Here is a 26,038-nt window from a genome sequence, read left to right on the forward strand (position 1 = left end):
ACCCGGAGGAAACCCACGCAGACACAGGGAGAACACACCACACTCCTCACAGACAGTCACTCGGAGGAAACCCACGCAGACACAGAGAGAACACACCACACTCCTCACAGACAGTCACCCGGAGGAAACCCATGCAGACACAGGGAGAACACACCACACTCCTCACAGATAGTCACCTGGAGTGGGACTCGAACCCACAACCTCTAGGACACTGGAGCTGTGACAGAGACACTACCTGCTGCTCCACTGCGCCACCCTATTTTACACATGAAAGAACTATTTTGGTTTACATTAAAAAAATCTAACATTTTCAAAAGATTAAATCTATAAAAAGTTTAAAGTATCTTCACATAATGAGGAGGCTTTAAAAAGATTTACGTGTACAAAAGAAGCGTCTGAGTACCAGGAAACCAAAGCAGATTTTGGGCTGTTTTACTTGTTCTAATAAAAGCTACACTCTTTTTTCCTCTCTTCCCATCCATTCATCCATCTGTTTATCTGCCAACAAACTATGACTCAAATCACTCACTCAGGGCCGAGGGTCTGTAGTCAGTTCACATTCATTAGTGTCCACATTTTCACTGCACATCTCAAACAAATAAAGGTTTAAAGCCAAATGTCTTGAAGCTGTAATGGTCTTTAGTAGCGGGTCACATCTCTCTCGTCTATAAACTGTCTGTGAATGATGTGTGAATAGTTCCTGTCTCTCTCAGACCCTCACTGCCCTGTCATCTCCAGATAAACACTTAAACACTTGACCCATGGCTGTTCCACTGCATCAGAACTGTGTGAAAAGAACGTTCCTTTCTTCAACACAAAGTATTTGACCAATTACAATTAGCAGAGAGAAAGAGAGAGATTTTAATTGGTTGATACCAATATATAGACAGTTCATTGGAATAATTCATTATTTTTCTGTAACCATTTCATGTTCTTCATTGTCACAGTGGATCAGGGTGACAGTGCAACACACACACACACACACACACACACACACACACACGTGTTTTTGTGGGGGTGGGAAGAGACCAAAGCACCCAGAGGAATCCCATGAACACACCCCCCTCCTCACAGACAGCAGCATGAGACAGGTCTTGAACCCACGACCCCACGACCCTGGAGCTGTGTGACAGTGACACCTGTTGCTCCACCTGAGCCCTATTTTTTTTAATAATAATATAAATTATACAATAATAATAAATTATAATACATTCATTCACTGTCTGTGACCCAAGCTCAGGGCTGCGATGGGTCCGGAGTCTACCCGGAGTCATTGGGTGCAAGGCAGGAACACAACCTGGAGGGGGCGCCAGTCCTTCACAGGGCAATAATAACACTACATCTATTATTTAATATTATTAAAACAAACACTGATGGAAGCTGCCAACATAAGAATCTGAATACTTTTTCTCAAAATGTTTAAATCTGTTTTTTTATTGTCTTTTTGTGTTGCAGTATATTAGGGTTTATAAGGTATTTTATATTGATGAATTAATTCAAATAAACCTGAGAATTATGTTGTTCTTTATTCAAAATTAATTTGTACCCCAAGTAATATATAAACAGTAACATTACGCAATGACTTCCAACTTCAAGCTGATGCCATGGAATTCCACGACACTGAAATTCAAATCAAACAAATAAACAAACAAACAAACAAACAAACAAACAAACAAACAACAGTCCACACAAAGAGCTGTTAAATAGAAACAAGGCACAGTGATTTTCCTGTAACACCAATAAAGCATTACACACAACTTCTGACAAATACAATGAAGCTTCCACAGTGTGCCATCCCTCTACTGTCTAATGAGCTTGTGCTGTAGTTTAGATTACTGCAAAAAAGGCCTACGGAGTCAGGGGAGCAGCTCTAACTGCGTCACTCTTCACTACAACATTTCACTTAAAGGCAAACTCTGTAGTTCCGCTGTTACATTAACTGAGGCTAATGCAGTTGGTATTCGTACAATGCACAACACGAGTGAGCTTTACGTATTAAAACACTGAGCTATTCCCATAAACATCTACAGCACTGTCTCTGCAAACAGGAATGATGATTCTATGAGGCAATACAAGATAAGAATGCCTTTAAAACCACAGTAAAGGATCCATTCATCCACTCAAAAGTCAAGTTTGTAAGTTTGATTGCACACCAAAGACGATCAGAGTTCGAACGCTCAATATCACAGCAATCAATGAGCTACACACAGACCCCGAGGAAACGTTATCTGCCTGAAAAAATAATCTAATAAACAAAATCTTGAAGCAATCCCACATACGCACACACAAAGGAACATTAAACAGTCACCACAGTACCTTAAAGACACAGTAATTAAATAAACAAATAGAACAGGCTTCATAAATAACTTAAGGTTTTTCTTTGGTTTGCAGAAAGGCAGATGGAATATATTAATATTACATTAACAAATGTACCCATACACACATGAAAAAAAAGATATTTGTCCAGTTTGATCATCCTCCTTGTGCTTGGAGGGACTTAGTGGTACACAGTTTTCATTCGGGAAAAGAGGAAGTTTTAGCTACATAGAAAACGATCACTGCATCAATACCTAGGATTTGTTCCATTAAGTCAGCCACTAACTACAGGAGAACAGACGCTCAGCTTTAAACGTTCTGAAGTGCAAAATCCTCTTCAGCTACTCGGCTTCTTCTGTATTATTTCACCTACACCGGTCGCTGCCAGTAAAAGCAGTAGGTCACTGAAGGTAATTCATTCATTCATTCATTATCTGTAACCGCTAATCCAAGTCAGGGTCGCGGTGGGTCCAGAGCTACCTGGAATCATTGGGCGCAAGGCGGGAATACACCCTGGAGGGGGCGCCAGTCCTTTACAGGGCAACACACACTCACACATTCACTCACACGCTCACACCTACAGACACTTTTGAGTCGCCAATCCACCTACCAACGTGTGTTTTTGGACTGTGGGAGGAAACCGGAGCACCTGGAGGAAACCCACGAAGACACAGGGAGAACACCACAACTCCTCACAGACAGTCACCCGGAGGAAACCCACGCAGACACAGAGAGAACACACCACACTCATCACAGACAGTCACCCGGAGCGGGAATCGAACCCACAACCTCCAGGTTCCTGGAGCTGTGTGACTGCGACATCGTGCCGCCCTCACTGAAGGTAATGTATATCTTTAAAGAAAAGAAAAGAAATAAATCTCAATCCTTAAACTGCTGGACCCGCGTCCTACACATGTGCGCTCCCCACGCCTCGCCCAGCTCATGAGAAGTAGCTGCACTTACTCGGGTTGAATGAAAAATGAAAACGAAAAAGGGTAAAGTGACTCATGAAGCTCAGCAACACTAACTATGAATGTTCAAGTATTACAGAAACCGCTCTAGACTGACGTACATAAAACTGCCAATAGGTCCACGGCACATTTCCTTTTCCTCAAAGGCCCTCTTCAGTTAAATCAATCCCTTTTAAAGGAACATGCTTAACCACGATGTGAATATCACGTTTGAAACATCACGTATAACCATATTGTCACAGTGACAGTACTGTTTTAGAAATATCCCAGCCCCGAGTAAACGTTTCACGTCTCATACGTTTGAACTAGTTTAGTGTTGTTTGTGAAAATCCACATTAAATGAAGGTCACGAAGGTGATAAAGTTGTATCTAAACACTTGCTTCCTTCATTTATCAAACACAGTTGCTTTATGAATTCCGCTGGTTAGAACCAGTTTGCTAAAAAGAATTTTGCTCCGTGTACAGACTACATTCCTCCTGTACGCTACTCAGGCTACAGAAATGGAGAGCAAAGTTCAGAACGGAAAAAGTCAAGAGAGGATTCAGTCTTGTCTGAGCAGCCAATGAAAGGCAAAGCGCAGTGGACATATCCAGGCCATGGTGCAGTTTTGGTCCAGGTAGGAAGTGGTCGGAGTGGTCACAGACTGTCCATAGTCACCTTCCTCTGCTCTCAGTCGTCTGTTTAGTGCAAAGTGCTCAGTGCTCCTTCAGCCTGGAAAACAAAGACAGACTAATCACTCACAACGTCCGTTTACATGTGTAATGTACAGGAGTTGGACAATGAAAGTGAAACCACACCACAGTAATTTATTAGTACGGTGTAGGGCCTCCTTTTGCGGCCGATACAGCGTCAGTTGGTCTTGGGAATGACATACACAAGTCCTGCACAGTGGTCAGAGGGATTTGAAGCCATTCTTCTTGCAGGATAGTGGCCAGGTCTCTACGTGATGCTGGTGGAGGAAAACGTTTCCTGACTCGCTCCTCCAAAACACCCCAAAGTGGCTCAATAATATTTAGATCTGGTGACTGTGCAGGCCATGGGAGATGTTCAACTTCACTTTCATGTTCATCAAACCAGTCTTTCACCAGTCTCGCTGTGTGTATTGGTGCGTTGTCGTCCTGATACACGGCACCGCCTTCAGGACACAATGTTTGAACCATTGGATGCACATGGTCCTCCAGAATGGTTGGGTAGTCCTGGGCAGTGGCGCGCCCATCTAGCGCAAGTATTGGGCCAAGGGAATGCCATGATATGGCAGCCCAAACCATCACTGATCCACCCCCATGCTTCACTCTGGGCATGCAACAGTCTGGTGGTACACTTCTCTGGGGCTTCTCCACACCGTAACTCTCTCGGATGTGGGGAAAACAGTAAAGGTGGACTCAGAGAACAATACATGTTTCACATTGTCCACAGCCCAAGATTTGCGCTCCTTGCACCATTGAAACAGGTGTTTCAGTTTCATTGTCCAACCCCTGTAATATGACAACTAGGGTTGGGCAGTATAATGATAACACCATAGACCGCAGTCTTTAAAAATGAGGGCGGTATTTATGACGTGTGTGTGCTGTGTCAGATTTCTGTTCCGTGTCTTTAAGAACATGACAAAACATTTTTGTGCATTTAAGTGAGCCACAGGGAGGGGGCGCTGTGGGAGTTCACTGACTGGAGATGTGTCTGTCTGAAAACAGACAAACACTCACCCCCACTCCCCACAGTAACACCATACACCCCAATAACATTTAGAGACCGTATGTCGGTAGGAAACATTGTGGATACCACAGATCCCTAATGACAACTTGCAAAAGATAAATAAGATATTGTCAGTAACAGGAAAGATGCATGTACCTCCACTTTGTATGTTGTTTGATAAAGGGACAATGCAGTCAAACACTGGTACTGTGATATTGTTTTGTACAGCACTGTGGTCTATTGTGAAAGTGTTAAAGTGCTATATAAATAAAGCTGGATGGGACTGGGTAATTTAAATACAGCAACAGTTTCAGGCAGATATGAAAGTGGACATAAATGCAAACTCACTCTACAGAGGCACCAGGGCGGCTCTCGTCAGAACTCAGCTCCTTAAACACCAATCTCAGCAGCAGCTACAAACAAACCAATCAAACAGACTAAGCACAGTAACAGTAAAGAAGTGTATAAGACTTGTTTGGAACCCCAAAATTAGAGTGTGATCTTGACAGGACTCACCAGCAGAGCCAAGAAGTCTGCTGCCATGAGCATGTAGAAGACCTGATCCCAACCCTGTGCAGAAAGCAGTCCTGCCAGCAGGGGGCCTATCGCAGCACCTGTAGGCCAAGAGGAATCAAATATCAGTGAGTTAACCCTTTCACACTGAGGGTAAACCTCTTTTTTCATATTTGAAGTAATTTAATATATAAATCCACCACTCCATTTAAGTAGGCCTTTTTTTTGTTTGGACTGATGGTGGACTCTCACATAAAGCAACAGTAATATAAAGGATATATGTATTAAAAATAATAATCAATCAATCAATATGGGTGAAAGTGTGGACACCTGCTCATCCAACATTTCTTAAGACATTATGGGAATTAAGACGCATTTTGTCCCGTACTTTATTCTAATAAATGGTGTGACATTGCTATTCTGGGGTAAACCAATTTAGATGGGATTCAGAGCCACATCTGAATGTTCAAGCTGCAGGAGAAAACAGACTCAAGGAAATTTCCACTAAATGTTTATGCCCTGGTTCTCGGAAACAAGAGAGACAGCAGCTTGTAGCAGAAGAACATGTCTGAACGGTTCCAAAGAAAAGGCCTATAAAACACCTCCAAGAATCCTTGTAAAGGTGTGATCCGTCACTAGACCGTTCCTGACTCCCAGAACCACGCAAAGGAGGAATATTCTCTTCCTCATCTTGTAAGTTTTCACACATTTCACTGAGTTGAGGGCAATAATAATGTTCTGTTGACACAATTTCTTCAAGTAACAGCATAAAAAACTACAACAGCTTTTGAACAAAGTATTAAATTATTGACACTAATAAAGAAGTCAAGGTCGATAAAGAACCTAAGTCTTGTGAGAGTGTTACGGCACAGAAACAGCACTTCAAATTTTTTATCGGTTGTAAAAGTGTGAGCTGTGATACACTTCAGAGGAAGAAGAGAAATACAGTGCTGTGAAAATGTTTCAGGGCCCAAATATTTTTTTTTTGATTCTCTAAGTCAGTGGTTCCCAAAGTCGGGGGCGTGGCTAGGCAAATGAGCTACACAGGTTTGAGGACTGCTACAAAAGATGGACAGGTCTGTGAGAGCTAACCCTGCAGCAGATGATGAGTTTTCTCAAGCCACAACTTCCAAGAAAATATGACGAGGCACATCTCAGAGCAACTCACACCAGTCACTGAAGAGAAGAGGGGGTTAAATGGGGCAGTTTTGTAGAGAGTAAATGAGCAGGTTTCAGGCTTTTTCTCTCAGGAAGAAGTTTTATTATTTATTTTTTGTGCAGAGAAGCAATTAGGATCAAATACGTTTAACGATGACTTAAGCTCAATGACTTTATTTGAGTTTTATTCTATAAACAGCTGCAGTTTTGTATAAATTTACAAATAAATTCCAGTGGAGCTTGGAATTAAAGATGTGCACGTGTCAATATTCTCATCTACGAAAGACGGCACGATAGAAAACGTTTGGGGACCACTGCTCTAAGTAAAAGTACGTACTCCACCTTCACAGAGAGAACGCAGGTTTTTTCTCTTCAGTTACAAATGATATATGTTTTTTTTATTTTGATAGTGACTTATAAAGGAGTGTTAATACAACACAGTGTGAAGAAAACAGCTTAGCCCCCAGCCACCAAAACCGCTGAGGAATGTACAGATTACAGCAGATGGGTATCTTCTAAACAAAACTGATGAGTGTTGATACTAAACAAATGACTCAAAAACAACTCAAATTTCTACCCTGGTATAACAGACACTTACCAACAGAGCCAGTCCCATCTATAATGGCCGTGACTGTGGACAGGGCTCTGGCATTGCCTTTCAGGCTTTTGTGGGTTCCCTGTTAACGACAAAGTCAAAGGTCAGAACAGAGTTTATTTTCAGCCTCATCTCCAACTGCAGGTGCAGCGTATACCTGAGGTACCAGAGACAACAGTTTCACCGCAGAACATCTACAGCATCTACTCATTGGTTACAATTTTATGGGCGTTTAGACAAAACATGTTTTCTGTTTATTTCTGTGCACAGGGAAAAATTGCTGTCAATGTAAGTATTCACTGAAGATGCTGCAGTGAATCAGGTCAAAGAACAGTGGAGTATTCTACAACAGTTTCTCTCTCTCTCACACACTCTCACACACTCACCAGATCAGCAGACACTGCTGTGGTGATGAGGGCATAAGGTCCGTTTACTAATCCTCCACACACCAGCAGCATGCCTATAAAACAGGGCCATCACTTTATAACACATTAAAACCCTTGGATTTTCTCAATGTAATGTTGACATCAGTATCTGTAACGTTTAAACATGTTTTATTGGTTTTCTAAGTAAAACAATACTTCCTCTAAAAGGAACAGGGTTTGACATGTTTCACTTTACTTTCATCGTAACACAGTGTACAATATCTGTTTACTGCTTATCCACTGATACATTATGAAAAAAATAAAACCTTAAACAAACCTTATAAATGTTTTTATATTTGTTTCAGGGTTAGTCTTAAGAATAAAAAAGGAAATTGTAAATTTAAATGTTTCAAAAACAGTAAAATGACATTTACAATTTCAACATGCCATTTATGCAGTGCTGGGCGATATGAGCGTAAATCAGTATCACGATTAATTGTACGTTTACCACGATTACGATTAATGAAGGATTATTTAGTGTGTGTTTATGACCCTCACAGTTCAGTGACGAGGCTTGTGCTGTAAATATGCTCCAGGGTTAAAGCTGGGATAGTTTCTCTAATGTCACTGGGAGCTTGTTCCTCTCTTGTTTTCTGAGCTCTGTTTATATTCGGTGTGTGATTGTGCTTTGGCTGAAACTGTTTTTTCTCAGCGTTTACATTTGACTTCTTTTAGTTCAGCGTCGTCTTAATTACAGTCACAACACAACTCCACACCACAGACGCTGTGTTTCTCTTTGGTACGAGCTCGAGTCGCTCGGTCGCCCTCTGTGTTTAGGTTCTCCTCCATGAGGCAGATAGGGGGCAGAGTCACGTGACTACAGAGTGGTAGCGTGGATTTAAAGGGACAGTACATGAACACACAGTGGGGACTTAACAGAATAAAAATTATCAATATAATCTCTACAGATTATGGGGATTAGAAGTTCTGAATGTCGATTTTGATTAATTTTTGATTAATTGCCCTGCTCTACAATTTTACTATTAGTGTAACATTTGGTTTATTAATTTGCAATTTCATTTTTAATTCTTGAGATTAACATTTTACAGGGTCCGTTTAATGTTTTATTTTTTTCATAATATATTCAGCTAATAAACACTAAAAACACAAGGAAGCACACAATTCTCACTGTCAATAAAAATGAACACAAAAAATAATTTACCCAGGAAAGCTCAATCTTTTGCACAATACTAATTCGTTTAAATATTACAACGTATATAATGCAATTATTAGTTATTCATAGAATATAGAAATCAGTAACTAACTCAAAACAAACAAAAAACCTCAGGCAAAGATATGCATCATTTATAATCAGATTTCACTGTATAACAAATTATACTTAGAAGTGAAACATTTCTAAGCAAATGTTTTATTTTTATGTCTAACATTTATTAAAGTATTATTAAAATATCAATGTAAAATGACTTTTTTTTAATTAAACTGCAAAAACAATCAACATAAAAAGCAAAAGTGGACAAGCAGCTGTGTGCAGATGTAAGTTCAGTGTGTAATGGGTTGTGGAGTCTTACAGATAGTCGGGCCTGGACCAAACTGTCTCATCATGGAAAAAAAATAAAGCTACAAAAGAGTGAAAAACACAAAGAATTAACACAAGAAAGCACAATAAAAATGATATAATTCATAAAATAATACAACAGTACCATCATCCAATGAGCTGCCTACAGCATTAAACATCTAATTATTGTTTAGATAACAGTCCAAAATAGTAACTAAAAGGTTTCAGTGGAAGAGAATGTAAAAAGGTTTTATTCCAGGTAATTACATGCCCCACCACCAGGGTGCACTAAAGGTACATACTGTCGGTGCAGCCAAAAGCAGCATCACAGCGCATGTAGTGGCTCTTTTGCCCAGTTTATCTGACACCACACCTGCCAGAATACCACCTAGACACACAGAGACACAGCATATTTATATGGACAGTATGTAAAAATGTTTACAAACGTTTACAAAATGTTTACATGCATCCATTTTGGACAGAAGCTCAGTTACGCATTCATGACCGCACAAACTGCCATCAAACCCTGCCCAGTTGAGAAGACAATGTAACTGCACAAGTGTCAGGGTACAACTACCTCCTACCACCTTTAATTTCAGAAGGAATACTGGACGAGCAGGTGTCCACAAACATATGAAGTATATCATTTACTTATTAAGAAGTTTATACTAATACATTTCAGTGTAAACGGGAATACGGACCACATCCTATTTTAAGACAGTTCTTTATGATGATGAGTCTAAAATATGTTTCTGAATGTGATAATTGAGTGGAATTTTAAGACACTTTTCTGAACTGTTAAGGAATGAAATGCATGAATTAAAAGGGCAAAGGAACTCCCCATACCAACAATTCCTCCAACGTCAAACAGGGTGGAGAGGTCTCCTGCTTGCTTTGCATCAAGGTGAGCTGTGACAGCGAGGAGACAACAAAAAGACTGCTGTGAGCACTGTTTCATTACGAGTTAAACAGGTTTAGGCAGTTGAGACAATGTGCCAAAGGAGGTACTACATTCTTGGTTTACAAGAATGTGTGTGTGTGGGTATGTGTGTGTGTGTGTGTGGTACTCTCACTCACCTGCTTTAGTGATATAGAGGGGCAGCCAGAACAAAAAGGTGTAGCTCACCAGCTTCGCAAAGAGCAGACAGAAAGAAAACTCCACCACACCCTGCAGACAGAATTAAGAGGGGAAAAAAATACAGGAGTGAGTGTCCTTCAGCACCTACAGAAGAGATACAAACTCAGGCAACAATCATAACTATATTTGTTGTGTTTAAATGTACATATGCAGTAAGAGTTGAAAAACTATGTCTTTAATTAGATCCACTTCCTCACTCTGAGACAGTCCTAAGGCTTAATGGACTGAACGTCTATAAAGAATGAAATATGCTCAATGTAAAAAATGTGTTCACAAACAGGATGATGGTTTTTATTTTGATTTAGAACTGACTCAGATTTGCTCCAAATGTCTCAACCTTCAAATCTAAAGACCTTTCTGTTCGTCTGTGCCTCACATTTTTATATTCTTCTGTTTTATTTATTTTCTAATTTACTGTTTTTCTCCCTGTTTTGTTTAATACATTTTATGAAATTTATTAAATTTTTGAATTTATTATTTTGGCTTTATGAAATTTTTGCTAGCACGGATACCCCTAGGATTAATTAACAGCTTAGAGGTTGGTATTATTTCAAGTCCCTGGAGATTAAAAATGGGGCGGCATGGGTAAAAAAAGGTTGATATTACTTCAAAGTAACATATTTTTCAGTTACAGCTGCTATTCATTGGATGAAAGCAGTAGATCTGAGTGCTCTTCATCACCCAGGGCGCTGGAAACGTTCTCCTAACCTTTAGAGAGTCTTGGAGGTCTAATCTTTGCTAGCACTGGGTCTCCCATGAATAAATTAGCAGCTTAGAGGTGCTCTCTCTTCCTTAGTTTGCTGAACAACCCCAGACTTGGATATAATCTTTCTTTTAACTGTAACTATCCGTTCAAAAGCCTTTCTGAGGGGTTAGACTTCAGGAATGCTTATATTTCTTAGATTCTACTTCTATTTAGTTTTTACTCGTTTTAAATAATATATTTATGAATCTGTTTATTTTGTATGTTCTCATTTCAAAGATGCTATGTGAATAAACCTGCCTTGCGTAGACATACAACACTACAGTCCAAAGCATCATTGCAAAAAAGCCTCTTAAAAATGGGACTAAACCTACTGTGTGTTTTTGTGTTTGTACGACTGTAAGAAAGTGGGCACGAACATTTACACAACATAGAAACAGTACAGATTTAATTATTTAAAGTAAATATTTGGTGACAACGATATAATTCAGTTGTAATTGTGCCTCCCCAGTTTATTCGTTTGGAGAGCAGAAGGATAAACAGATGTTGTTAAAGTACTAACCGGTATGCAGAGAGCTCCTCTGAAGCTTATGGCCGACGGCTCTGCTTCACTCTTCACTACGACTACCTGCTGCACAGGAACACACACAGCATTCTCCTTCCCCAACAGAAGCTCCATATCAGAGCTCTACAACACACAGAGGTCACATCATAGAAATAAGTTTGGAATGTGAGGAGTAGGTTAGTAACTGTAATAGTGCAATAGAAACTGTACTTTGTCTCTGCTAAGATTCTGCTGTCTGTTTATGCACTTGGTAAAATGCTAATGGACTAATCGTACATGGCTCAGGACTGCGCTATTGTTATTGTTTTATGCGGTACGGTACGGCACTATGTACTAGACAATGCGGTAGACGCATAAGCATGCAGCACTTCTAGAAGGCGTGTACATGAGTGGAGTAGTGGTGGGGTGTGTACAGCTCGAAATCCAGCGGGAAATGAGGCATTTTACAACTGGAAGAAAAATGGGCCGTCAATAAAATCCTGACAAACACAGCACAAATTAATCTTTATATTCTGGCATCAAACAGAACTGGGAAAAGAGTGCACTGCTCTGACATCCTCATTTCTATTGGTTTGTGTGCCTCCACGTCAGAGTCCGCTGCAGCAAAAGCTGCAACGGTTTGAAGTTTGAGGCTTGACGGGGCGTCGCACGTCTGTGGTCCGTCAGAGCCGACACAGAGTCCTCACTGAAAAACATTTGAGGTATGCGTTTCTGATGCTCCGTGAGCCTCCAGTGTGTAGTCGCCATTACACTGGCTAAAGCTGCACCGTTTGTGCTCTTTAACACTGACAGCTACTGTAGTATTTGTGCTGCTTTTCACTGTCCAGTACTTCACCATTTAGAACTAAACTGAGATGAGGACAGATGTATGAAACTCACCTGTTTTTTGGCTCCCTGTTTGTACTGCAGGTACAGCTCTTTGTGGCCGTTAATGCCTGTCCAGCTTTTGTGAAGCTTCTGCCGAACACACAACAGAAATCCCAAAGAAAGTTCACAACACGTTTGTTTATACAAATGTGAACATTACCATTTCCTTTTTCCTTTAAGTGCTGCCTGTGTCCTGTTCTGCTCCAGTGACAGCAGTCACAACAGAATGTTAAAAGCAATGCTCACTACAGCCGCCTGTTGTTAACCTTAAACTTAGGCCAGACACATACACAGACAGACACACGTGTGGATGCACACGGACCGACACACATGCATGGACAGACGAACACAGTAAACGTGTACTTACATGGTTATTAACTCCATTGCTCTGGGTGCAAACACCCTTCAAATCATTTGGATCTTTGGAGACAAAACAAAGAGAGATTAAGCTATTCCAAGCTCTGTGCAGCATTGTATTTTATAAAAATGTATAGGTCAGTAATTAGAAGGAGTGAGTGTATGCATTTGGAATTAGTGTAAATGACATAGAGCCACATAATGCCACTAAAACATATGTAATTATTATTTATAAAAAAGTCTCAATGCAAATGTAGTTATGCAGACATTAAATGTTTACACAATAAATGTCAATCTACTTTGTGAGTGTTCATTTCAGCTGTGTATGAGCCTGCAAAAGGCTAGCAATTAATAACTAACACAATAACAATACATAAAAACACTCACGTTCAATAAGAAACAGAAAACAGATAATGCCCATTACAGCAATGATGATGCCGGGGACTATGAAGGACAGGCCCCAGTTCGAGGACACATAGTAACCAGCGATCAGAGAACCAAGGATGTTCCCCACTGATGTGTGAGAGTTCCAAAGGCCCATGATCAAACCCCGTCTGGTTACGCACAAACAAACAAGAACAATAATAATAATGAAGCCAGTACAAAAACACAAACCCATCGTGGCTATAAACGCACTTCTTTATTAAATGACAGTCACAGTCAGTTATTTTAACTTATAACAAGAACTAGCAGAATAATTATCAACTATTATCAATTATTTGCTTACATACATTTGCCCAAAAACAAGGTACCACGATTACGATTAATGAAGGATTATTTAGTGTGTGTTTATGACCCTCACAGTTCAGTGATGAGGCTTGTGCTGTAAATATGCTCCAGGGTTAAAGCTGGGATAGTTTCTCTAATGTCACTGGGAGCTTGTTCCTCTCTTGTTTTCTGAGCTCTGTTTATATTTGGTGTGTGATTGTTGTACTATTGTGATATATTTAGCTCCATACCTGCCCTTTCCAAACCAGTTCCCAATACACGTCACCACACTGGGCCAGCCAGTGGTCTGCACTAATCCATTGGCAATCTGTAATTTTGAGAGAGAGAGAGAGAGAGAGAGAGAGAGAGAGAGACAGAGAGAGAGAGAGAGACAGACAAAGAGAGACAGAGAGAGAGAGAGAGAGAGAGAGACAGACAAAGAGAGAGAGAGAGAGAGAGAGAGACGGAAATGTAAACAGATATCAAGGCATAACTGTATTACACATTTCCATTTATTTACAGCGGCCTATCCCCCAGGAAACCACAACTCCAGGAAAACTGTAAAAGGTCCATTGTGCTGTGGCAGTTCATGTCTAAAGGTTAATTTTTTGTTGCCTAAAAGTTGTTTGAGAAGAAAGTAAGGGTGCTCAAACAGACCTGCTTCTACTCTCTTTTTAAATCCACACATCCAAGTCAGTGAATAATCTCTCACACACACACACACACACACACACACACACACACACACACACACACACACACACACACACACACACACACACACACACACACACACACACACACACACACACACACACACACACACACACACACACACACACACACCAGCGTAAAGGTCATTCAATAGGAAAAGTTTCAAAGAGAACTCAGGCCAGACTTGAAATTCCGGTTACGATTTCTTGGAACCTTCCTTCACGGATCTCATACACTTTTGGGGAAATTACATAAATCGGCTTTTGTGTGTGAACTAAAATGTTCATGGAATAGTTGGTTATTGAGGCTTTGGATGGTTTGACAATTGAGTTTACAGATTACGTAAGCAGCAAACATCTCAGGAATGTGTGTATGTTTCTCAGTGGAAAAAAGGATGGAATATGGCCCACGTGAGTGAGTGTGTGACTGCTACTGAGCTATGTGCAGAATCTCAAATTTGTCTTTTTTTCGTACTTATATATTTATTTAATGGCTGCCACTAACAAATATTTTTATTATTAATTTATTTTGCCAACTCTTTCAGAATAATCGATGAGTTAGTTTATATTTATAAAGAAAAAAATACAATACAAATAATTTATTACAGCTTTTAATTGATTCATTCAGTGTGTGTAACCCTTATCCAGTTCAGGGCGGCGGTGGGTCTGGAGCCTACCCGCAATCATTGGGTGCAAGGCGGGAACACACCCTGAAGGGGGCGCCAGTTCTTTCACTCACACGCATTCAATCACACCTACGGACAATTTTGAGTCTCCAACCCAGAGGATTTGGCAAATTGTTCATGGGCACAACCCACACACTCCGCTCCACTGTTCCTCCCACAAACACATGTTCCTTACAAACGAGGCACCATTTAAAAGGAATATTAACAGGCTCCAGCGGTGTAAGATTTACTGCCAAAAAGCACTATTACAACAAAGAGATACTCTACTAAACACACATCTCCTTACTTTTTGTGCTGTTTATTTTGAAATGAAACATACTTCAGAAATTATTTACCTTGCTTAGAATGTAAAAGGTTTATGGAAAGTGTACATCCCAGTTACACACTGTGTAAAGGCTGAAGGAGTGTATCATGCAAAGTCAGTACATTGTATGTAGGTGTTACTCTGTAAAATGAGAATGTGTGCGCGGGTGTTAATGTACTGAAAGCTCACCTGAACAAAGATGTAGAAGCTGAGGCTGTGAATGTCACAGACATATCCCAGGCCAAACAGGCATGTGAAAAGGCCACTGGTCAGCATACCCATGGTCAGGTAGAGCCGGATGGGCAGTCGCTCTCCAATAATTCCACTACAAGATGAAAACATGACAGGGGGCAATGTTAGAATATAACAGTCATGTAGGAGTCTGTGTAATAGTGCGTGAAGGGAAACAGCGGAACAATACCGATTAATTAATACAAGCTTATGTGCATTTCTGTATCAAACGAATGACATGAAATGTGTGTGTGGGTGTGTTACAGCGGGACTCAAAGTCAAACTGAAAATGCCCCTGAGCTCCTTTTTAATGTCAAAGGAAAACAATTGTGTTTACAACGCCATGCTTACAAAAGAAACATGGTAGGAGTTCTTTCTTGTCCCGTCACATCAGTTATCTAATCTCCTCAGAAAAAATGAATCCCTTTTTCTTCACAGAACACTGTTACATATGGAACAAGTTTAATTGGAGAACATCTTGAGAACATGGTTTCAATGGCATAATACATAGAAATCAGTGCTTCTTTTCTTACCTCAGGTACATGCCCACGGCATAAACAAACAGAAAAGAGAGGTCCATCGCTCCCAACAACTGCTTATAGTTTCCTTTATCTACACACACACAGACACATACAGCATGAATAACACGTCAAAAAAACGTCAGAAAAAAGAACCTGTGAACAAACTATAACATTTCAATTATTCAATTATTATTATTTTTTTATTATTATTATTAATTAATATTATTTGACATTATATTTAAATAATAAATATTGTTGTATTAATGCTTTGGCAATACTGCATCTAAATATGGTCATGCCAATAATGAGAGAGAGAGAGAGAGAGAGAGAGAGAGAGAGACAGAGAGAATTAAAGACAGAGAAAAAAACAGCATATGAGAGAGAGAGAGAGAGAGAAAGACAGAGAGAAAGAAAAACAAAGCATGAGAGAGAGAGAGAAAGACAGAGAGAGAGAAAAACAGAGCATGAGAGAGAGAGAAAGAGAGAGAGAGAAAGACAGAGAGAATTAAAGACAGAGAGAAAGTAAAACAGAGCATGAGAGAGAGAGAGAAAGACAGAGAGAAAGAAAAACAGCATGAGAGAGAGAGAGAGAGAAAGACAGAGAGAAAGAAAAACAGCATGAGAGAGAGAGAGAGAGAAAGACAGAGAGAAAGAAAAACAGCATGAGAGAGAGAGAGAGAGAGTGCGAGAGAGAGCGAGAGTGTGTGAGTGTATTACCAAATGGTTTCCAGCCACAATCTACTTCCACATGAGAGATCTGCTGTGTGATGCTGCTCTTAGTGGACAGCTCCCTGACCTGTGTACAGTTCTTATGTAGTTCACTCTAAACACAAACAAACACAAACAAAACACTGTTAGCGTTTAACTATCAGCTCCCAGTGCTTCTGGTGACACGCTGCGTGCTCAAAATGCTAACACTGATAATAGTGGATCAGTATTAGCCTCAACCTTAGAGAAAGTGCAATGTAAATTTACAAATAAAAATACTGCAATAAAGTAAGACCTTTATTTGACGTGAATCTAATTTTGTAACTTGGTATACTCCAGTGAGTGCAACTTTACTTGGTCATATTTTTAAGCCCAATTCAGAACACGAACATAAACAGAACCAAGAGTGATCCAGAGAACAGCTGTGATTCACAATATCTGAATTTTAACACCGCTCCTTGAGAACAGCAGGCTGTGTGAAGTGTAGGCGTCTGTATGCTGTTACCTTGACAATACTGATGGGTTTTCTGGACAAATGAAAACTGGTGTAGAGCAAGAAGGTCAGCACAAAGGTAAAGGCCCTGTACCTACACACGCACAGAGAAAAAAACAAGCATGGAATAGAGGAAATTAGTGCTGCGACTTTACAATTTACTTATTATTATTACAAAATCACAGAAATATCCTGGGGATGCAAGATTAACCGGAGCTGGGCTAATTATCTGAGCTGTGGCCAAGTTCATAGAGGAGCGCTGATCTGCCACAAGAGAGAAATCATTCATTCATTCATTCATTCATTCATTGTCTGTAACCCTTATCCAGTTCAGGGTCGCGGTGGGTCCAGAGCCTACCTGGAATCATTGGGCGCAAAGCAGGAATACACCCTGGAGGGGGCGCCAGTCCCCAGACACACACTCACACCTACGGACACTTCTGAGTCACCAATCCAATTACCAACGTGTGTATTTGGACTGTGGGAGGAAACCGGAGCACCCAGAGGAAACCCACGTGAACACAGAGAGAACACACCACACTCCTCACAGACAAGTCACCCGGAAGAAACCCACACAGACACAGGAAGAACACACCACACTCCTCACAGACAGTCACCCGGAGGAAACCCACGCAGATACAGGAAGAACACACCACACTCCTCACAGACAGTGACCTGGAGGAAACCCACGCAGACACAGAGAGAACACACTACACTCTTCACAGACAGTCACCCGGAGGAAACCCACGCAGACACAGAGAGAACACACCACACTCCTCACAGACAGTCACCCGGAGGAAACCCACGCAGATACAAGAAGAACACACCACACTCCTCACAGACAGTCACCCGGAGGAAACCCACACAGACACAGAGAGAACACACCACACTCCTCACAGACAGTCACCCGGAGGAAACCCACGCAGACACAGAGAGAACACACCACACTCCTCACAGACAGTCACCGGGAGAAAACCCACACAGATACAGGGAGAACACTCCACACTCCTCACAGACAGTCACCCGGAGGAAACCCACGCAGACACAGAGAGAACACACCACACTCCTCACAGACAGTCACCGGGAGAAAACCCACACAGATACAGGGAGAACACTCCACACTCCTCACAGACAGTCACCCGGAGGAAACTCACACGGACACAGGGAGAACACACCACACTCCTCACAGACAGTCACCCGGAGGAAACCCACGCAGACACAGGGAGAACACACCACACTCCTCACAGACAGTCACCCGGAGGAAACCCACACAGACACAGGGAGAACACCACACTCCTCACAGACAGTCACCCGGAGGAAACCCACACAGACACAAGGAGAACACACCACACTCCTCACAGACAGTCACCCGGAGCGGGAATCGAACCCACAACCTCCAGGCCCCAGGAGCTGTGTGACTGCGACACTAACCTGCTGCACCACCGTGCCGCCCAGAGAGAAATCAGTCAAAGATATTTAAGAAAAACAAAACACTAGTTGTGGTTTCACTGGCTCCATTTCATCACAAAATTAATTTATTTACAAAACAAATATGTTAAATGTCAAATTTTATAATGAGGTAAACAACACAGTACTGCCGTGTTTCACATTTTTTTTATTTCTTATTTTTAACATCGTTTGTAATAACAAAATTAACCGATTAAACTGATTTGACACAAGTAATAAGTGATAGTTTCAATTTATCCACTACAGTGTGTTTATCTTCACAAACATGAATGCCATATTCAGCCCATACACAATGAAAAGGGAAATCTGCAGGAAACAGACTGTAGAGACGTTTTGATTTGCATTCTTGGCTTGTTGACTATGCATCATCGGCTCTGGCATCAACATACAGCAGGAACAGTAGCAACAGCATAAGGAACATCTGCGGTATTTGACTTGCCACGCAAACTCAAGACGTCCCTCACACTCACCCTCCATTCAGACTTTGCCCACAGCCTGTGTGTTTAGCAAATAATTCCTCACTCTCTGAAGACTCACTCCTGTCCGAGAACACACTCGCCTAACCTCAGACATCACCCTACACACGCTGCCGGGTTTAACTAGGATCTGCTTGATGCAAAAAAAACAAACAAAAACGGCTGAGAAACAAACTGGGAAAAGCTTCAGACTCTTAATCCATTTGGGTCCATTTTAACTCAATTTGGGGCGATTTACAACTTAATTGGATAATGCACTGTCAGGAGAAACCTACTGTACAGGTTTGTATTTATCCAACAAAAATACAAACAATGGAAATTAACCCTTAAAAGTAAAGAATGTGTTCTTTTCAAAATGAGCTTTTAAAAGGTGCACTCACTACAAGGTAAAGTACATAAAGACACACTAACAACCACCGCAAATATTCCTGATCCACAGTGTGTTGAATCTGCTGCTGCCGTACGTCGAAATAAGAAGCGCAGCCTGTAGAGTTCATTTTAGTTGTTGCTTTCTTTCACCTCATTATGATATTTTCTCTGTGCCCCTGTATTTGAATTAAAACTATTCATATGCTTTCTCCATAAGGCCGTTAATACACAAGCCCTCTCTAAACCCTGAGCGAATGTTAGACTGGTGCTGGCGTGTACGGTGTAGTTAGGTCTATGATGGATTCCTCTGTAATGAATACGTACAGGTGATTTTTCCTTTCGTTAGATATTACGTTAGATACTGCAAGTGATCCGAGAGATTATTTAATTACACATTAGTAGGTTATAAATATAGCATATCAACCTGCGGATTTGTATCCGTCTTTCTGGGGTTAATCCTGTGTTCCTAAGGTGTTTTTGAGGATATAAAAAGGTAAAGAATGTGATACTGAAGAGGGAGATAATTGAGCAATAGCGGTGACGCAGGTTACAGTGCACCATGACGTTAAAGACATTTTTATAGTGACGGGAAGGAAACGGTAGCTTGGGGACAAAGTTTATTCTGTATATTGACGCTCACACAGACCTAAGTATATTTGCTGCCTGGAGAACAAAAGGGTGTAGTGAGTAGCTGTTATATGATTTCTTGTATCTCCCTATCATTTAACCACTTGGAAGCCAAATGGGCGTGGCTTAGATGCAGAGATACAGTCAATCATTCCTTGCATCACACAAAGCTCTGAAGTACCTGCCTATCGTTTTATGCATCAACCAATGGTTTTAAGGAGATCCGGGAGAAGCGGATGCTCACCACTGAACTCCTCAGTGGCTCCAGTTTTAAATAGTTTGGGGGTTTCATTGTGTTGTGTGTGTTTTGGGAGTAGGTGTGTGGAGGTTGGTGTGGGCTTTAGGAACTTTAGGTGATGTGGATAACGGCTTTGTTCTCGTCACATGTCAAGGTCAATACAATTAGAGCTACTATATGTACATTTTAAATAATAACAACAAATTTAATCATTTAAATGTAATATGAGCTTCCCGAACCTTCAAGTACCTCTCTGTGTGTGTTTCGATGTAGGCATTCACATCCCACACACACACAAATCATTAAACAACGGATTAATTATAATATAATCAGCAAATCCCTTGTCTTTAGGATGTTTTACACGTCACACTGTAATCACCTAATGAAGCAACAGAAACTGCAGTTATTAATAGGTTGCTAGTCTGGATCTTTTCTCCCGATGCGTTTGCCTCTTGGGCAACTGTTTTATAAGTGTGTGCATTTACACAACACACATTGTCATTAGACCTGGCCATGTGCCTGCAAGGATCCCAAGGCCATGCTGGTACCGAGTTCATTCACCTTCTGTTCAGTGGGAGAGGTTCTATCAGGTCAATAGTGAATTCAGACACAAGAGAAGAGCAGCTGACCATAACCAGCAGAGGGTTAAAGTTTTTAAGGAGGAAGGAAGACAAACATTTGTACCAACGTGGCTTTAAACAGGGTGTGTTAAAAATGTTATCCGTTTATTCAATCAATAGCACTGCTTTTCACAGCCTCACTGTGGGAAGCGAGAAATCAGAGCGACAGCATGAGAAGTAGAAGAAGTGAACTGACCATTGCTCCCTGTTAAAGGATGCCAGGAAACGAATGCCAGGGGGCACAGGCGCCATGCTGTGGTTGCAAGTGGAGGCTAACAGACAGTAGCTTGACCTCAGAGAGCCAGGAGACACGATGAACACAAACACACATTCATAGGAATCAGCTCTGCCCGACGAGGCCGGCTCTGACCGTCAGGAAGGGGCATGGTGTCCAACGGGTGGGCTCCATCGGATGTAGCCTGTAGACCATGGTGGGAGAGAGAGAGAGAGAGAGAGAGAGAGAGAGAGAGAGAACATTTTCAACTGAAACTATTGATTTAAGGCACTGTTAAGTTTGTACAATGACTACAGCATCAGTTCACTACATGCACTGTATGTGAACTCTGAAAGTGAATATATAAATCATTAGTTCTGGATCATAAATGCCACTCCAAGTCATCCCAAAAGTTCTGGATAGTGCTCCATCACTCCAGAGGTGCTCCGTGACTCCAGGTAACAGACTCCAGGTGACTCCCTTCTAACCGAGACTTAGCACTGAGCACCAGCCACATGTAGCTGCGGATGCTCTAGAGGTGCCTGGGTGATGTGGACATACAGAGTATATATTAATTCCATATGATTGGCACTACATTCAAGTGAAGTGGAGAACAGTATCCGGGTCCAGGGTTTCCTCTTTCTGGAGAAGCTTAAATATTTACAGACTGAGTCTCTGACAGGCCCAAAGAACTAGTACTGAACCTGTAATCTAATGGACCACAGTGGATTACAATGGAACAAACAGCAGCAGAAGAACTGACCTAAACCTGAAGATGGGAATATTTCATACTAATTACAGGAAAAATGCTCATAGGTCTGGGAGCTTTAACACTCTTATTTTGACACAGTTACACGTATAAATCTGTACACAATTATATTTTGGTCATTTATATTTATTTACTAATTATCTGTTAGCTAATTTCCTGTTTGTTTATTCAGTCACCGCCTGCTGTGTCCCATATTTCATTTTTTCGCTTAAGCATTTCAGTCCAGACCTGAATGGCCCACAAAAAAAGAGAGGAACCGACTCTAACAGATCATTCAGAACCGAATGTTCACCGTGTGAAGTCAGGGCTGGTGTAGTTTTACCTGATGATTGTGACGTTCTACGGAAAGCGACGTTTACTTCAATTAAATTTGACTGAAGTAACTGTGCTTCACCTTGACTCTGGATTTAAGCCACACGTAGGGATCTAAGATTTAGTCCCAAAGCGACTAGAGTCTTATGACTTTCTTACCTTCGCTCCTATTTCTGAGGGAGCTCGGGAAATTCAGGTAAAACTTTCGCCGCGAGCAAATAATCACAGCAAAGAGCCTCAACGTTAAAGTTAGTGCTAATTTCCCCTGAATCCAGGAACTGGACGCCGCTGAAGAGTGGTCAACGAGGGCAAACAAACACAACACAGTGACTCTCAGACCCGGGGGGTTATACCTGGGTAAATACAGCTATGTCAAGCCATTATTAAACGGTGAGTTATTTATTAAGTTAATAATTTAGATACACACTGAACGCGGGATGACGTCTGACCGCATTACGTCAAGGCTCCATTGTGTTATGAGCGAGGCCAGTCTCTGAAATCTCTCCCTGCTAAACCCACAGTGTCTGTTCGGTTATTTAATTAAAGAGTTTATATTTCAGCTCTTACCGTCGGTGCTGTCTGTCTCTCTCCCGGAGTGCGCACTGCCCTGTCTCCCTCTGTGAGAGGCACTAACCGGGCAAAAGAAACCTGGAAGTGACGCGTCGACGGTGTCCCTGGGCGCGTCTCAAACGACACTCGTTCACTACGTACTGCACACTAGAGAGAACAACTCAAAGTTCGCTGAATTCTGATTGGTGTGCCTCTCAGCCAATCACAATCGAATATCTCTAAACGATACTGGATCAGAACGAAAACTCACAACAATGCGCTGGGAGACGTGAATTGAATTCTGAAAGAACGTTAAAGTCTGACAGACTTTTCTAAAGTAAATGAGTTTCCAGTCACAGATTATTAAAGACAAGAGTCACTGTATGAAGATTAAAATCTGTAACACAGGATGTCAAGAACAGTAAAAGATTGACGACAGCTGTCCTCCAGGCAGTAACCGGATATGACAAACTATCAATATATAATTGAAACTGTAAATTATATTCTGTGCTGATAAAAGGAGTGGTATAAAAAAGATAAATCATTTCCAAACTATGATTTTGTAAAACTGCTCTGGGGCAAATGCTCTGCATATTTATCTGGAACATTTTCTTTGGCCACGGAGCGCCCTCCAGTGAATATTTCTGGAAGTACTCGTACCGTAATCAGATTTATTGGGAAATAACTGTTAGTACCTACCTCCTCGACAATGAGAAGATTCAGAGATGGATGAAATGCAGAATACATTCCATTCTAAAGTGACAAATGAATGCATGATTCACATTTACCCTTCTATTGGAATGAATTGAACAAAGGACAGTAAGGTGAACACTAGAGACTGAGGACAGAGCTATCATCACACATGCAACCCCCCCTCCCAGTGTATTTTAATCAGAACTCTGCCTCAGCTGTTGGAATAGACCCTGCCTGTATGAAGACGAAGACACCCCATGGAGTGTTGAGTTTTTGCTGTAAATCTGACTTGGAGGTACATCAGCTGATAGACACAGGCACAGAATTAGAATCACTTTGTTGGCCACTGTGCTGCACACAGAGGAATGTGTTCCCTGCATTTTAAACCAATCCGTTCAGAGAAACACACTAGTGAACACTAGGGGGCAGTGAGCAGTGCCTGGAGCGGTGGGCAGCTCTAGCCTCGACGCCCGGGGAGCAGGTTAGGTGTCTAGCTCAAGGGCACTTCAGTCATGACCTGCCGGCTCTGGGGATCGAACCAGGGACCTTCTGGTTACAGCCCAGTTCCCTCACCACCAGGCCACCACTAGGCAGGCAGTATATAAAAATCCAAGATGGAGGACATGCAATCTGGTGCGGTGACTTCTTCCCTGGCTCAGGAATTATTATGATTTTTATTATGAGTTATTTACAAGTGTCTGACCACCTATAAAATGTGTTCAAAGTGCTGCCCATTGTGTTCGATTGTCAATGCTACCCTCTTCTCCCACTCTTCACACACTGATAGCAACACCGCAGGAGAAATGCTAGCACAGGCTTCCAGTATTCATAGTTTCAGGTGCTGCACATTTTGATGGTATGGTGTGATATATGGGGTACAAAGATAGTGGGGCCATTCTTCATCAATGGAAACCTCAAGGCCACTGGATGCGAAATTTCCACATGATGATGTGTTTCCCTCTTTATGCACTGAAGCTGGCAAGATGGTGCAGCACCACATTATGGGTGTCAGGTCCGAGCATTCCTAGATGAACAGTTTCCTGAAACGTGGATTGGTCGTAGGCCTGTTGAATGGCCTCCAAGGTTCTCCCGATCTGACCCCCTTAGACTTTTATCTTTGGGGTCATCTGAAGGCAATTGTCTATGCTGTGAAGATACTGAAACTATGGATACTGGAAGAATGTTCTAGCATTGCTAGCTAGATTCCCTTGCAATAGGCTGTTATTTAATCCTCTACATCCACACACAAACAAAGCTCAGTGTGTTTGTGGTTGAGAAGCAGGTCAGTCATTGGTTCATTTGTTTTTAATAATCAGACCTGTGGGTACCATTAATATCAATTAATTACATTTTATTAGATCTGATTTAGTAAGTGGTATTTATTAACTGATATCATATGTGGATAAAGAACTATATGAATGTGCATTCATTATCAGCACTAGGGGGCAGCACTTACAAACCTTAACATCACTTAGAGAAGTCGGAGAATAACACTTCCCAGCAGTTTATATCTAAAATCAGATCAGAGATTTATGCGTGATTTTGATTAGCAGCTGCATTGCAGTCTGAGGGTGGTGAGGAGGACAGGCCAAACATGTCACTGTCCTTAGGAACACGCTCCCAGTCGATATTTGGGACTCAGACACAGTTTCAGTCTTTAGTTCTACCTTAAAAAGCTATGTTTTTACTAATCCCTTTAATATTTAGCTTCATATCATGCGTTTTGTTTGGATAAATATCAGACTTCCTCTATGTTTCTCTCTCTCAGGTGGAACACCTGCCCATCCACTCCGACCTGATGCTGAGGATCGTCAGAGAAGGATGTCCTCTTCTGTCCGTCATCCATTCCAGCTTTGACCATGAGACACCACCAACACTTTGCCAAGAACATGCTCAACTCTTATGGAGCATTCTGCAGACTCTGAGGTGTTCTCCCTCCATGAGACGGACCTGAAATTCTGAACCTGAACTAGAACTGTTCCATCTTTCCCTGCTTCAGATGTTTCTTTATTAACATATCTTTGTTTGTTTTGTTCTGGTGTTGACCAATGTGTTCCTGCCTTGCACCCTGTGATTCCGGGTAGGCTCCGGACCCACCATGACCCTGGATTGGATAAGCGCTTACAGACAGTAACTCAGCTTGCTCACCTGGAACTAGGACCTGGAATTCTGTAAAGATGCTGTAAAAAACTAGTGTTACATAATAAAAGCTGGATGGAATATACCAATTGCTTATTGAGGAAATGCAAATGGTTCATGAGAGATATACCCCACCCCTCCAAACCAGATTCTCAGCGCTGCAGTGACACTGACGTGGTGGTGGTGTGTTAGTGTGTGTTGTGCTGGTGTAGAGTGGATCAGACACAGCAGTGCTGCTGGAGTTTTTAAACCCTGTGTCCACTCTCTGTCCACTCTGTGAGACACTCCTCCCTCGTTGGTCCACCTTGTAGATGTAGAGTCAGAGACAGTAGCTCATCTGTCGCTGCACAGTGTGTGTCGCTCGTCCTCTAGTCCTTTATCAGT

The 26,038-nt window shown here is 41.5% G+C and overlaps 1 protein-coding gene across 1 annotated transcript; it reads right to left on the minus strand.

Moving 5' to 3' along the window:
- Positions 1-908: 908 nt before the first annotated feature.
- Positions 909-22,964, minus strand: slc37a1 (solute carrier family 37 member 1). The gene is made up of 20 exons (XM_066686585.1): positions 22,841-22,964; positions 21,175-21,397; positions 17,194-17,275; positions 16,698-16,803; positions 15,993-16,071; positions 15,418-15,553; positions 13,777-13,853; positions 13,205-13,371; positions 12,828-12,880; positions 12,473-12,550; positions 11,591-11,716; positions 10,265-10,355; positions 10,034-10,096; positions 9,490-9,575; positions 9,201-9,249; positions 7,633-7,706; positions 7,250-7,328; positions 5,497-5,594; positions 5,329-5,393; positions 909-3,999 (listed from the first exon to the last, which is right to left on the minus strand). Exons 2-20 carry the CDS (start codon positions 21,228-21,230, stop codon positions 3,984-3,986), a joined length of 1,581 nt encoding a protein of 526 aa, XP_066542682.1. The 5' UTR covers positions 21,231-21,397; positions 22,841-22,964; the 3' UTR covers positions 909-3,983.
- Positions 22,965-26,038: the final 3,074 nt, after the last annotated feature.

Source organism: Hoplias malabaricus, chromosome 12, assembly GCF_029633855.1.
Source record: "Hoplias malabaricus isolate fHopMal1 chromosome 12, fHopMal1.hap1, whole genome shotgun sequence".
Lineage (NCBI taxonomy): Eukaryota > Metazoa > Chordata > Actinopteri > Characiformes > Erythrinidae > Hoplias > Hoplias malabaricus.